This window comes from Indicator indicator, chromosome 2 (genome assembly GCF_027791375.1).
Source record: "Indicator indicator isolate 239-I01 chromosome 2, UM_Iind_1.1, whole genome shotgun sequence".
In the NCBI taxonomy this organism is placed as follows: Eukaryota; Metazoa; Chordata; class Aves; order Piciformes; family Indicatoridae; genus Indicator; species Indicator indicator.
In genome coordinates, this window is record NC_072011.1 from 8,451,289 (window position 1) to 8,465,558 (window position 14,270).

Sequence of the window (14,270 nt, forward strand, 5' to 3'; positions counted from 1 at the left end):
GTATAAGCCAGACTGCCTCACTGCTTGTGTCTCTTTGCAGGTTCTGCATTCTCCCCAGGCAGCTGAGTGCAGCACACTGTAGCTGCAAATTTTTGACCATTTGAAGACATTTTCCATTCTTTTTCCCAGGGTAGTAAAGCTGCATAAGAGATAGAAAACCTCACCTTGTCCCGCAGTTTCCTCTCCTTCCGCTCCTGCACTGTAGTCAGGTAATTCACTGCTGCATATTCCAGTACAGAGAGGAAGACAAACACAAAACTGACCCACAGGTAAATGTCCACTGCTTTGATGTAGGAAACACGAGGCATGGAGGCATTCACCCCAGTGATGATTGTAGACATGGTCAGCACAGTGGTTATCCCTGGGAATATACCAGCAGAGAGGCCATAAGACACTTTCAAACCAGACTCCATCACAAATACAACTGTTGCTACAATCTCCTGACATTTGTATTTGCCTTGCAGTATTGTTTTTCACCTTTGGGCAATGGGTTTCACTCTGACTAGGGTTTTCTTGTCTTTCCCATCAAAACACCTCTGGGTCTGGTCTCAGGTGTTGCTGGCCTGGCTCCTTACCACACCACCAGCCTCCCTCCTCATGTCCAGGCAGCAGTGCTTTGACCCTGTGCTCAATGCACCCCATCTCCAGTCCCACGACAGTCCCTGGAGGGTACAATGAGTTTGGAGTCCATGATCCTTATGGGTCCCCTCGCACTCAAGATATTCTGTGACTATGATTCTACCAGCTTCTAGGTCAACCCCTCCACAGGATAGGCACAAGCGAAGTCCATCTGTTCCTGCTGCTTCTACCATTTTCCCCAAGCCTGTGTTTTCCATCTGCTCCTGGAATGTTTTTATTCATGGGAAGTCACAGAGGTCACCAGCTGGTACTCATGCCTGGTCTGTGCCTTCCCTGGAGCAAGAGTAGAGATTAATGGGGCCTCAGAGGGCAGTGCTGCCCTACATTACACCACAGGTGAGCACAGTGAGCACATTGGCAAGGGCAGGAGCCTCTGTAGTCTGATGTTATCCTGACTCCAAGGAAGGCTCTCTGTGGCCCTCTTACTTCAGGGGCTAATGATGTCACATTAATAACTCCTCTGAAAGTAAAAAATACATATACAAGCACAAAGGACTGACTTCTCTGGGGTATCTAGGTGCCAAAAAGTACTGCTAAAGGCAATGCCTACATCTGAAAAGTCATGGCTCAAACCCGTATGGCTCCTTTTAATGATGTCTCAAAGCAATGGATAACAGCCCCCTTGCCATCTCTGTTATGTCTCTATATATCCTCTCCACTGAGGAATGAGATTTTAACAATGAACAAAATCCTGAGTAGTGTTGCTTGAAATAGGTGGAAGCAAGCTTGGGCCCAAAGTTTGCCAATCACAGAAACATTCAGGTTGGAAAAGACCCTCAGGATCACCAAGTCCAACCCAGAACCCTACTCTACAAGGTTCACCCCTAAACCATAGCCCCAAGCACCACGTCCAAACCACCTTTAAACACATCCAGGCTTGGGGACTCAACCACCTCCCTGGGCAGCACATTCCAATGCCTGACCACTCTTTCTATGACAAAAATTTTCCTAATGTCCAGTCTAAACCTACCCAGATATAACTTGAGGCCATTCCATCTTGTTCTATCACTAATTACCTGTGAGAAGAGACCAGCACCAGCCTCTCCACATCTTTTCAGGTAGTTGTAGGCAGGGATGAGGTCTCCCCTCAGCCTCCTCTTTTTCAAACTAAACAGACCCAGCTCCTTCAGTCACTCTTCATCAGATTTATTTTCCAGGCCCTTCCCCCACTTCCTTGCCCTCCTCTGCACTGGCTCCAGCACCTCCACATCTCTCCTGTATTGAGGTGCCCAAAACTGGACACAATACTTTTGCTGTGAAATATTTTTTCATAATATCCAGTCTAATCCTACCCAGTTGCAGCTTGAGGCCATTCCCTCTTGTTCTATCACTAATTCCCTGTGAGAAGAAACCAGTATCAGCCTTTCTACAACGTCCTTTCAGGTAGTTGTAGAAAAAAATGAGGTTTCCCCTCAGCCTCTTCTTTTCCAAACTGAACAGCCCCAGCTCCCTGACTTGCTCCTCATAGGATTTATACTCCAAAACACAAATGACACTTTGCTAAGGTCAAAGCATCTGCTTTAGAAGAAAATTTATGTCCATGCCATAGTTCTGCTCCCATAGTGACTCCTCTGACATATGGCTTTATCTGCCCTGCAAAAGGGAAGCAGAATCCCTCACATGGTACTGTAAACTCATGTACCAAGTTGAACAATGCAACTCAGCTGGCTTTGTTACCTCCACCCACCCTCCTCTATCTAGAAACTCGATAAACTGACATTCTGGCAGGGCTGCTAATACTGATTTTCACCTTGCTCATTGAAGGCTCTGTACTGACACTTTGGCTCTGTATGTGCCCTGTCTCTCTTAACAGCAATAAAAGCAGAGAGGGACATTTGCTCTCTGATTTACATCACATGCAACCAGTGCTCGTGCAAGCAGGGAAGGCAATTCTCTTGAAACTGCAGGGCAGATGGAGAGCTTGTACCATGGCCAGTCCCCTGCATGGGGGACACACGTGGGGCATAGCTGATTTCTGTGCCACAAGGCAATATGGAGGCAGTGCACAGCACAGGGGATTTTGTCTTGATGGCTTAGGCTGGGGTTGCAGCAATTGTTAGTTCTGTTGACTACAAGATTGTTTTTACCTAACGGGACTCTGGCAGGAACTGCTCGGCGATCGATCCAGAAGGACACCCAGGAGAGCATGACCATGAGGGTGGCAGGGAAGTAGGTCTGGAGCAAGAAGAAGAAGATGTGTCGGCGTAAAGTGAAGTTTATGTAGAGGCGATTGTACCACCCTGTACAACAGAGAGAAGGAAAAGGAAAAGTCACACCAGCATCAAACTGCTCTCAGACGAGGTGCTGTTGCTTTTAGAAAAACACAAATAACCACCACAGATCATCACAGGTCACAGGAAAGACTCCTTAGTGAACCAGCTGTGCAAGTCAAAGCATCTCTCAGGACCATATCTGCCAGAAAGAGAATATAACCTGTGCAGTCAGTTTAATTCAATCGAAGGCATGGTGTGATCTTGAAGAGGGATTGTCCTGGATTACGCAGCCATCAAGCCTGTGACAAGGATAGCAGCCTCAGCATGGAAGAGAGGCAGGTCTGATGGGCCACAGGGAGACCACCCAATAGATAATACTCTGTAATCAAGGTGGAGAGGGACAGTAAGCACCCATTCCTCCCCCAGCCCACTCTGGCAGGCACTGCAGTACCCACCTGTGCTGCTGTAAAAGGCAAGCTTTGTGGTGGTGTGAAACTCCTGGATCAGGAACTGAGACAGTGATATCCTCTCATCTGTTTTTAGGGAATCATTCCCATTCTTCCAGTAGAGCATGAGGTCATCTTCAGTGTAGGCATCTAGGGAAGCAGAGCAAGCCTTGGTGTAGTGCACTGAGCCAACTGCTATCACATGCATAGCCAGGAGTGTGCCCACATATTTTCCAGGCTACCCATGAGGTCCAAGTTAAAAAATCCAAATGCCAATACCTAGCTGAGAGCAACACCAGTGGTGGGTATGGCTGTGGTAAGAAGTGGACTCATTTATTGTCACAGCCCTCAGCCCTGGTGCCTGGTATGTTTTTTAAACCCTTCTGTTTCTCTAATCATAATTTTGTATACATAATATGTGTGCACCACAACAGAACTTGACAGAGTGTCCCTTATAAACATCCTAAAATCAGAAGCAAAGGAAAGGAGACTTAGAGGAAATAATCTGAGTGGGATAACAGGCAGAACAATCTATCAGTGCTCTGAGGCATGCAAGAGGAAAAAAAACTCTTGGGTAAGCTTTCTGCTATGATGCACACATGAACAGGTCTTGGGGTATTTCAATACATGTGAAAATACAATAATATTAATCCCTTCAGATTCTTCCAGACAGGAAGGAAAAAAAACATACATAAATATGTTTGTATGACATATATACATACATCTGTTTTAAACAGAAGTAAGATTATAACTTCTTATTGCAAGCTTAAGAAAACAAAACCCTCCTAAAATGCTGAAAGTTTAAAATGTTGCTGTATGGAATCTAGGCAATTCATATGTGTGCTTGGGACAAAGGAGTGCAAGCTGGGTTTGACTCAAGTAAGTATAAGAAATGTTAAGAGAGAGGTGATTAATGTCACTGCCTCACCATGGTTTCTACACCATGGTGCACATGAAGGGCACAAGGCCATTTATTTGTGTTTGGGGGCACCTAGGCAAGCAAGTGTCCTGGAGACTGCTGACCCGAAGGCAAGTGGCCCAGGTACGCTGTGGATGAGATGGCAGCAGGACAGCCTGGCTGGCTTTCAGGACACAGGCAAGCCAGTACTCACAGCTGGTTTTTAGAAGCACTTTGTTGCTGCAAGCACCACCTGATTCTAGTGACAAACCACAGGCAGGGACCTTTTCTCAGCGCTGAAGTTTGCTGACTTTGATTAGGACCCCTGTGAACGTAGCAGCAGCTTAAAAATCAGTATAGTTTTTGATACAAATAAACACAGTTTAGGTGCCCATGAGGTGCCACCTCTGGCTCCTCTACACCTCTCCTTTACTTACAGCTTTCAATCTCCAGGGAACAAGTCTGTGTATCCAGGGGGAAGCGGCTAAAATCCATATTGCACATTGCTGTTACTGTGACTCTAGGAATAATGAAAACAGCTCCATCAGCACCTTGTCTTCTGGTGTAACTGAAAATTGCACAGCTGTACATCTGGGCTTTATTAACTAACTATCTGGCCAGATACACTCCACTGAAAATAAATACCTTCCATTCAGCTAAAGCCATTCCATGTCAGTTAAGCCATTAAACCAGTGTTAAAAAAAAAGATGACCACAAAGTTAGGACTTTAAAAATTGCTACTAGGTGACAAAAATATTGGAGAAGAAAATGGCAAGGGCAGAGAAGGCACTTCATTCTTTTTGACTACCAGCAAACATCTCTCTGCAGAGCCCTGGGGCTTTTTAGTCTGGAGAAGAGAAGACTGAGAGGGGTTTTGATAAATGTTTATAAATATCTGAGAGCTGGGTGTCAAGAGGAAGGGGACAGGCTCTGCTCAGTTGCACCCTGTGATAGGACAAGGGGTAATGGATGTAAACACAGAAGCTTCCACTTCAACATGAGGAGGAACTTCTTCCCTGTGAGGGTTACAGAGCACTGGAACAGGCTCCCCAGAGAGGTTGTGGAGTCTCCTTCTCTGGAGACCTTCACGACCCTTCTGGATGCATTCCTGTGCAACCTTGCGGTAGATTCTGTGGTCCTGCTCAGGGGTTGGACTCAACGATCTTCAGAGGTCGTTTCCAACCCCTAACATCCTGTGATCTGTGCTTTCAGTGGATGCTTTGTATGATTAAATAATTCACATTTATCAAAGCCATCCAAGTGCCATGAGGGATGCAGGTACTTTTCTCTGCATGTCATGAATTTCATGCTGCTCAGTGAGAAGCTGGTGAAGAGACCTGGCCATCGGCCACCAGAGGGCACAGGCAGTGCCTCAAATTACTGCTGGAGCTGGCATGCAGCAGAGAACACTATAATGCTCTGCCCATCAGTCAAAAGCTCTGGTCTTGCTATAGTCTGATTATCTCACTTTTAATAGCATCATTTTGTGTTTGCACTGGAAGCATCCATAAATCTTGACACAATGGGCCTGAGCTCTAGGGAAGCAAATGAAAATAAAAGTACAAATCATAATAAGGAAGGAATTAATGAATTATAGGAGGGCTAATGATACACAGACATTTGTCCTAATGACCTAAACACAGTGCTGTCCCTTATGTTAGTAGTCCTTATGCATATGAGGGTTCCTGCTAAGGTTGCTCTTCTATCTGCAGTTAGCTTTTGAATGAAAATGCTTGGATTAGATTTGTAGTTTAGGTGCCAGCAAGGTCTACAGTGGACTCCAAGAAAAGAGAAGACAGAGCCTGGCAAAGAATATTATAACGGCAGACACCAAGGAAAAATATAAACTACATGCAGAGGCAGGCAAGCAGGCAGTAGTGGCTCAGTTGCCCTTAAGGAGAGACCAGTGTTCATACTTCCCTAGCATTCATAAACCACTGCATAAAGTAAGGACTTTGTCAATTTGCTCACTAAGCATCTTCAAGTGCATTTTAATAATGTTCAAACTTAGGTCAGCAATGTTCCTCTTAAAGCTGATTGACCAGCTGGAAAGTAAGGAAGAAAACCAGAGCTGGGATCACTGATCAAACGACAGGAGAAAACAAAGTTTACCCAAAATAAGCCCTTCAAGGAGCTTTCATGTGTTTCCCATGAAACGTGAGCACAAAGCAGGAAGTGCTGAAGTCAAGTGTTTGGGTTGCTCTAGCCGTACATGTGAGTCACCAGGAGCTATGTACCCTTGCGCTGAAGTGTGTTACTTCCTATGCTGAAGGATGTTCCACCTGTTTTGTTGCTTATCATAAAGCTAAAGGTGCTCTTGCTATAATTTATACCTCTTCCCAATTACCTATAAAAATACAAATTGCACATTTTGCTAGGCCCAGAGACTTTGTTGCATAGTGAAGAGGACAACTGTAGCTGCTCTGGATTTCTGTTTATTACCAGGTATCTTCCTCTTCCTTGCATTTTCCTCCACCTTGCACTTGCGTGATCCCCACGCAGTGCCTGGTGGCGATCACAGCCTGCTGGGTTCCAGGTCTGCCACATCTGGCCACAGCTTCCCAACAGCAGCAGCAGAGGCTAACCACACACACAAGGTGAAGTAATGCTGGTGGGGCCAGCAGTGCTGGCATAGAAATTGGCTTCCTGCAACAGGCACTTAATGAACTTGCACAGGGACTCATGTGCCAATGCTTAGTCTGCACATTCATTCTTTTTTTGTTTGTTTGTTTTTGTTTTTCCAGTATGAAGTCATGCAAAAACACAACACAGGAATTAATTAAATCACTTTTCCTTTCCCACCACTAGTGGGTCTCACTGATCGAATGCAGATTTACCTGAGGCTATAAAGTACCTTCCCATCTGGCTGGACCCGCAGCATGACGTTGTCTGTGGTAGTGTCATGGATGAAGGAACGCTTGGAGTGGACAAAGAACATGTCTGGGACCCAGATCTTCTTCACCAGCCTGCCATCAAAGGTCATGCTTTGATTGTTGGTGCTGGGGAAGGACAACCTCTCATCTTTCCAGTAGTGCCTGAGATAAAGCGTCATGGTGAAATCCTGCAATAAACAAAGTTGTGTCACAACTTACACTTTACTGACATAGCAGTTATTTCTCCTCTCTGGGACAAGCCAGAGGGTGTAAAACACCATTCCTGAAGGCACATCCCCACTCCCTGAGCTGCAGGGAGCATGACCAGCTACAGCTTGTTTATTCTTTGGATCAGATTGGCCTACTGGCTTCAGAAATAAGAGGCCATCCAGGTGGTGAATCCACCTCTGAAATGCAAATGTTGCCTTTTGACATCTGAGAGACACTCCAGACTACCACAGACACTGCCAAAAGGCAGACCTGCTGAGGTAACAGTGGGTGGAGAGTGCTGCTGACTGCTTAATCCTCCAGCCATATGATGCTGCTTTCTGGAGCCAACAGTGAAGAAGTATTTGCTGCCTGTGCTGACCTCCATGCTTGCTGCAGCAACTGCCTTCCCCCAGGCAGCTGGAACAGCACACTGCAGTGGGAGCTCTTCCTACAGCACAGCACTAAAATCCTTTTGACTCAGTATTTGTCCAAAACAGGAGGTTTTGATACTCTCCTCATATGTTGTACTCTCAGATTCAAGGCATGCTTCTTCTCTTTGAGCTCTGTTGTATTTGGAGACAGACCCCAGAGGCACGTACACCTGGGTTTGCCTTCTTCCTTACTTCAAAGGAAGTGCTCCAGTATTTGAAGATAAACTCTCACAGAAGCAATTATAAGCATGAACCATCCTTTATGGCACATAAACTCAGGGAAGTGTCTAAGACTGACCAGTCTACCCTGGTGTCTAGGGTAGTGGAAGTCAGATGAGTTTGGGGTGGGCTTGGTTTTTTCAATTACTTGGCATTTGAATTTTTTTTCACAACATTTTCCAACCATTTTGGGATATGAGGGTTTCTGCAGTCTTTTTGCAGTAGAAGTAATTGGTTAGTTGAAGCCTGTGCTATTGTTGCACTACAGGCCTGTCACAGAGTCACAGAATACATCCAGTTGGAAGAGACCTCAAAGATCATCCTGTCCAACCCTCAACCCAGCACTGAAGGGTCAACACTAAACCATGTCGCTAAGTGCCAGGTCCTCAGGGAGCTTGAACACCTCCAGGGATGGTGACTGCACCACTGCCCTGGGCAGACCATTCCAGTGTTTGAGAACCCTTTCAGTGAAGAAATATTTCTTAACACCCAGCCTAAACCTCCCTTGCCACAGCTTGCAATCATTTCCTCTAGTCCTGTCACTTGACACCAAGCAGGAGAGGCTGCCCCCTCCTCACTCCAACCTCCCTTCAGGTAGTTGTAGAGAGTGATGAGGTCTCCCCTCAGCCTCCTCTTCTCCAGGCTGAACAACCCCAGCTCCCTCAGATGCTCTACATAGGCCATGTGCTCCAGGCCCTTCATGAGCCTCACTGACTTTCTCTGGACATGCTCCAGCACCTCAATATCCTTCCTGTAGCGAGGGGCCCAGAACTGAACACAGTACTCAAGGTGTGGCCTCAGCAGTGCTGAGGACAGGGGGATGATCCCCTTCCTGTTCCTGCTGGCCACTGTGTTTCTAGTACAAGCCAGGATGCCATTGAGTTTCTTGGCCACCTGGACACACTACTGACTCATATTCAGTCAACTGTCAACCAGTACCCACAGGTCCCTTTCCAATATAATTCTTGGAAATGCTTTACATTGCATCTGACTGAAGCTTCCACAGCCGGTGAACATTTTTATTTGGTCTGTTCTATAGTGTTAACATCTTTCCCCTGTGTTCAAATTCAAGAGAGATCATTCTGGGGAACTTTTTACACAGACTCCTATGTGTTGTTAATGTGTTCTTAAAACAGTAATGAATTGACAGATATTTGTTCCTCAGAGATAAGTCAATGCCTCATTTTTTTCTTTTATGAAGTTGCATTTGTGGTAGGTATGGAGAAACCAAGTATGGTCAGTTTTCATTAGGAAAGCTTTATTAATACTAGTTTTAGGCTATTAAACTATGAAGAACAGTATTTTACAATGTATCATCTGAAAATCCTCCAGCCAACAAGCATATAACATCTCCCTCTTCTTTTGGTCTGTTTCTCAGAGACACTATTAGTTTTCCCATTATGTTTTGTAAATGAATTTCCAATGCTGGATGACAATCTCCTTCTTTCCATCTTTCCTCCAGATACAAAAACTGCCCTAGACATGCTGTAAAAGCTCAGTTGATTTCAGGGTTGGTGGCCCATCATAGATGGTTGGTGGCCCATCATAGATATTTATTTGAAATTAATTGGACAAAATTAATCTGATTTGTGACATTCTAATCGAGTTTTATAGTGTCCTTTATTATTTTACCAGTTTCTTGCAAATAGTCAGAAAGTAGGGGGAAAAAAAAGGGGAGACTGATATACCTAACTCTTCAAACTTAAATCCAGTACAGAGGGAATATCTCTGCCACTGATGTCTCTTCAGTTAAGATGCAAGCAATAATCTTGCAAAGCACTGTGGCCCTTTCTGATAAAGCTGCACAAGTTAAAAAGACTTGATTCTGACAACAAAAAGTCTTCATCATTATTTTGCAAACAGCCAAAACTAGCCCTTGGATACTTTTTTTACCCAAAGGTCACACAGTACTTCTGCCAGGGTGCTGGGTGCTGCAGCATGATGTCACATGAGGAGCAGGAGCAGCCTTCAAAAACCAGGGGAAGTTGTTCAAAATCATAAGGCTTGCTTAAAAAATGAATGGCTGTGTTGGGTTTTTTAACTTTACAATCCTTGCTGTTAAGTTATCCCTTTGCTTTCAAGTCCCAAAGACTTTCAGAGGCTCTCTGGTCACCTTCACAAGCTTATCCATCAGCCAGGAAGGCTGAGACCACCCCAGGAGAGGTGAAAGCTCAAAGTGCCCATGGCTGGTGATCAGGGTACAAAGAGTACCAGAGACACAGAGGACAACTGGAGGGCTCCCCAAAGCTGGGGAGGATTGCATCCTAATGTGCCTCAGCATTGCAACATTGCTGTACCCTGCAAGTACTTGGCTGACTGCAGATTACCCAACCATCTCAAAACCCAAAACAGCTGCAGTGAGAGGAGCCCAAGGTGCAACTGAGGTGGCTGCCAAATGCCAGCTGTGCTACCACACAGCCATGTTCCTGGCTTAGACATGGAAGGAGGCTGGGCACAGGCTCTTTAACCCTGAGGCTTTTAATTATGAGCACAGAGAACCTGGGTCCTACTGTGAAAGCTTCAGAGGTTTTTGACACATTTGTTGAAACAGCAAAACATTTTGAAAAATATCCTGCATTGGAGTGTGATTTTTTCTTCCTCTTCCGAAGTAAAAGCTGAGCTGCTGAGAGGCTCTGGGGATGTTCTGACAGGGGAGGTCTAACAAGCTCTGGGTTTTGAAAGGGTGAATAAAATTGGTATAAGTCTTGCAATGTACATGCAGGGCCATTTCCTGTTCCCCTCCTGCACTCCTGGTGTCCTGCTTAGGCTGTTGTTTACACGTCAAGCATGCATGTAAAATCCTCCCATGGAAAATCTCCTGCAGAAATCATACCTTACTTTCAGCAGCATCCTGTGAAAAAAAGCCTCTTCAGCAAATATCAGGACCAAAATCTGCAAAACCTGCACTTTGAGGGTGTTTGAAAACCGACCATTTTCACACTATTAGTTGTATGGCAGGAAATGATGGGCAGAGAGTCAGTAAGGTATTTCACCTGTGCAGAGCACCAGCATTAGTCCTGCATGCCTCTGAAATCCTCCTTCAGCGTGAGCATAGAGATGCAGGAAGAACTGGCAGAGCCTTAGCATGGTTCCCAGCACAATGCCCATGTGCCAAAGGAAAATTCTATAGAAATTTCTCCCCTACAAGCTTGTCCTAGCTGCTGTTGAGAGCAGGATTTACCAGTCTGAACCAGTGTTGCTCTCGGGATGGCTACATGACTTCTGGTTGGGAGTTAGCTGGCCACTGACCACCTCAGAACATGGCCAAAGTGACACTTTGTCTGCAGGATATCAAAATGCCTTAAAACTAAGACATTAATTGGTCTACTCAGAGCTTTTAAACATGCTACCACTTCTTAAGCAAATCTAAAAGAAAACCAAATCCTCAGAACAGCCTTGGCAGTGCTGTATCATTTTTTCAGGAGTCAAGGGATATGAAATGTTAGTGTGAGGTCAATAGAAGTAGCTGTTGGCTGATTCAGATCAAACCTGAATCTGCATCCCAGAGCCTGTGGAGTGTCTGTCCTTGGAGATATTCAAACCCTACAGACACATATTTGGGTAGCCTGCTCTAGCTGGCCCTGCTTTCAGCAGTGGTTTGGGATAGATGTTCTCTAGAAGTCCCATTTGACCTTAGTCCTTCTGTGGCTCTTACCATGTCCACCTCAGAAATGCTGTCCAGACTTTCAACTTGGACATCCACCCCAACAGGAATTGCAGGGCCTGGGGGAAAAACAAATCCAAAGTTGACAAAATATAAACCTGGTTAGACAAAGTAATCTTCTGGCTTTCATGTCTTAGAGATAAAAATATGTGCTCAGTCAGAAAAAGAAACAGCAGCAAACCAATCCTAAGTTGCAGTGATTGGAATTAATAACAAAATCAAAATCAGCAATGAACCTGACCTATTACTGACCTTCTCTTTTTATTATGTCATCCTGTGTGTCTCTTCTGAATTTTAAAGACAATTGTAATTGGTTTTAGCTCTAGCACCCCAGTCCAGGGCTCACGAGACAGATGCCCAGCAGTGCATTCATGCATATGGAATGTCACAGAATCACAGAAACATTCAGGTGGGAAAAGACCCTCAGGAGTACCAAGTCCAACCATTAACCCTACTCCACAAGGTTCACCCCTAAACCATAGCCCCAAGCACCACATCCAAACCACCTTTAAACACATCCAGGGTTGGGGACTCAACCAACTCCCTGGGCAGCACATTCCAATGCCTGACCACTCTTTCTATGACAAAAATTTTCCTAATGTCCAGTCTAAACCTACCCAGATATAGCTTGAGTCCATTCCCTCTTGTTCTATCACTAATTACCTGTGAGAAGAGACCAGCAGCAGCTTCTCCACATCTTTTCAGGTAGTTGTAGGCAGGGATGAGGTCTCCCCTCAGCCTCCTCTTTTCCAAACTAACCATCCCCAGCTCCTTCACTCACTCTTCATCAGATTTATTCTCCAGGCCCTTCCCCAGCTTCCTTGCCCTCCTCTGCACTGACTCCAGCACCTCCACATCTCTCCTGTATTGAGATGCCCTAAACTCAACACAATACTCAAGGTGTGGCCACACCAGAGCTGAGTCCAAGGGGACAATCACCTCTCTGCTCCTGCTGGGAAATGGAGCAGTTGTGGCACAGCTGAGGGAATGTGGGAGAGTTAATTCGAATCTTTCCCTCACTTTTGCTCCCCTGTCAGGCTACTAAGATGCCTGAGAGCTACTCTGTGTATTTGGCTGTCACATAACTCAGTGCTCAGCTGTGGAAAAAAACATGGTGACGGGAGGGGATGAATTACAGGACACATCATATGCCACTGATCCTGGGGCTCCTGAGGAAAAAAGGTCTGACTGTGACCTCATGGAATAGGAATTTCAATCTTTTTTCCCCTCCTCCAGGCTTTGACTACCCCCCAGTATACCACTGGCAATTAGCATGCAGTAGTCAAGACAAATGATGCCCACATTAGCAGACTCCTGTGAAACTGAAACCTTTTTAAATTAATTGAGCACGCTGGTATTTGGTATATTGAGCATTTAGCAATAAAAATCTTTTTCCATCAGAGTATAAAATGGTATCCTGGATTTGAATGACCATCTGTCAGCCAGCAAGGGTAGATAAATTACAGCATTCTCTAATCCTATGGGCTGAAAGAAAGCTTGCACTCCTTCATCCATTGCCCTGAAAGCTTAGCTTGCTCTAGCACACAGCCACAAAACTCTGAGCAAGCATTAACAGACGGTGGTCAATTCTTTTCTGTTGGGTTGTAAATGAAATAACCACGTCAGCAAGCATGGTACATCTTTTGATCATTCACACAAATCCCCATGGTAAGCTGAAATCTTAGAATTTGGTGTGTTTTCAGATTTTTATCAAGGGATCGTGAAATCACAGAATCACAGAATTGTTAGGGTTGGAAGGGACCTCAAGGATCATCTAGTTCCAACCCCCCTGCCCTGGGTAGGCACACCTCAACACTAGATCAAGGTTGCTCAGAGCCACATCCAGCTTGGCCTTAAAAACCTCCAGGGATGGGGCTTCCACCACCTCCCTGAGCAACCTGTTTCAGTGTCTCACCACCCTCATGGTGAAGAACTTCTTCCTAACATCCAATCTGAATCTACCCATTTCTATTTTTGTTCCATTCCCCCTAGTCCTATCATTACCTGACATCCTAAAAAGTCCCTCCCCAGCTTTCTTGTAGGCCCCCTTCAGATACTGGAAGTCTCCTCAGAGCCTTCTCTTCTCCAGACTGAATAAAGTGTCACTGAATACTAGGAATATTATATTGCCTGTAATCACGTTTCCATGCCTTTGACTACACTGTGTCACTGCACCCTTATCACCCCAAAACATGTTGTGAATTCACAACACAAAACAACAAAAGTTAGAGACAGGAAAGGCTCTGCCTGTCAGTCTGCTTGTCAACCCAAATAGGTGTTATGGTATAAAGAGGTGACAGTGTAAAACAGGAACAATGACAAATTGTGCTTGTTTCATACCTCCAAACCCTGGTCTCATGCTGAAGTCGTGGTCATCTATTCGCAGCAGCTGCTCTGACTTTGTCAGGGGAGATTTGGTGATGTCAGGGCTTCGTTTTAGAATTGGGCTAAAGAGAGAAGCACAGCTATGAGCCCTGAGCAGTGCCTGTGAGAAGTACATGATTCGCTCCAATACCCCTTAAGCCATTCATCCTTTACAGAATCACAGAATCAATAAGGTTGGAAAAGACCTCAAGGATCATCAAGTTCATCCTGTCATCCAAGACCTCATGACTACTAAACCATGTCACCAAGTGCCACGTCCAATCCCCTCCTTGAACACCTCCAGGGATGGTGA

The 14,270-nt window shown here is 45.3% G+C and overlaps 1 protein-coding gene across 3 annotated transcripts in view; it reads right to left on the reverse strand.

Annotated features, from left to right (window-relative positions):
- Positions 1 to 14,270, reverse strand: part of LOC128975845 (gamma-aminobutyric acid receptor subunit rho-1) — a 41,627-nt gene that overhangs the window by 1,345 nt on the left and 26,012 nt on the right. For 2 of the 3 annotated variants that reach the window (XM_054392918.1, XM_054392911.1), the window contains 7 exons: positions 13,934 to 14,040; positions 11,585 to 11,652; positions 7,034 to 7,257; positions 4,634 to 4,716; positions 3,308 to 3,448; positions 2,727 to 2,879; positions 165 to 361 (listed from right to left, as the gene is read on the reverse strand). In XM_054392918.1, the coding sequence (XP_054248893.1) occupies positions 165 to 361; positions 2,727 to 2,879; positions 3,308 to 3,448; positions 4,634 to 4,716; positions 7,034 to 7,257; positions 11,585 to 11,652; positions 13,934 to 14,040 (973 nt within the window). Of the gene's footprint in view, positions 1 to 164; positions 362 to 2,726; positions 2,880 to 3,307; positions 3,449 to 4,633; positions 4,717 to 7,033; positions 7,258 to 11,584; positions 11,653 to 13,933; positions 14,059 to 14,270 lie in introns of all 3 variants that reach the window. The other variant, XM_054392904.1, reaches the window with a different exon arrangement.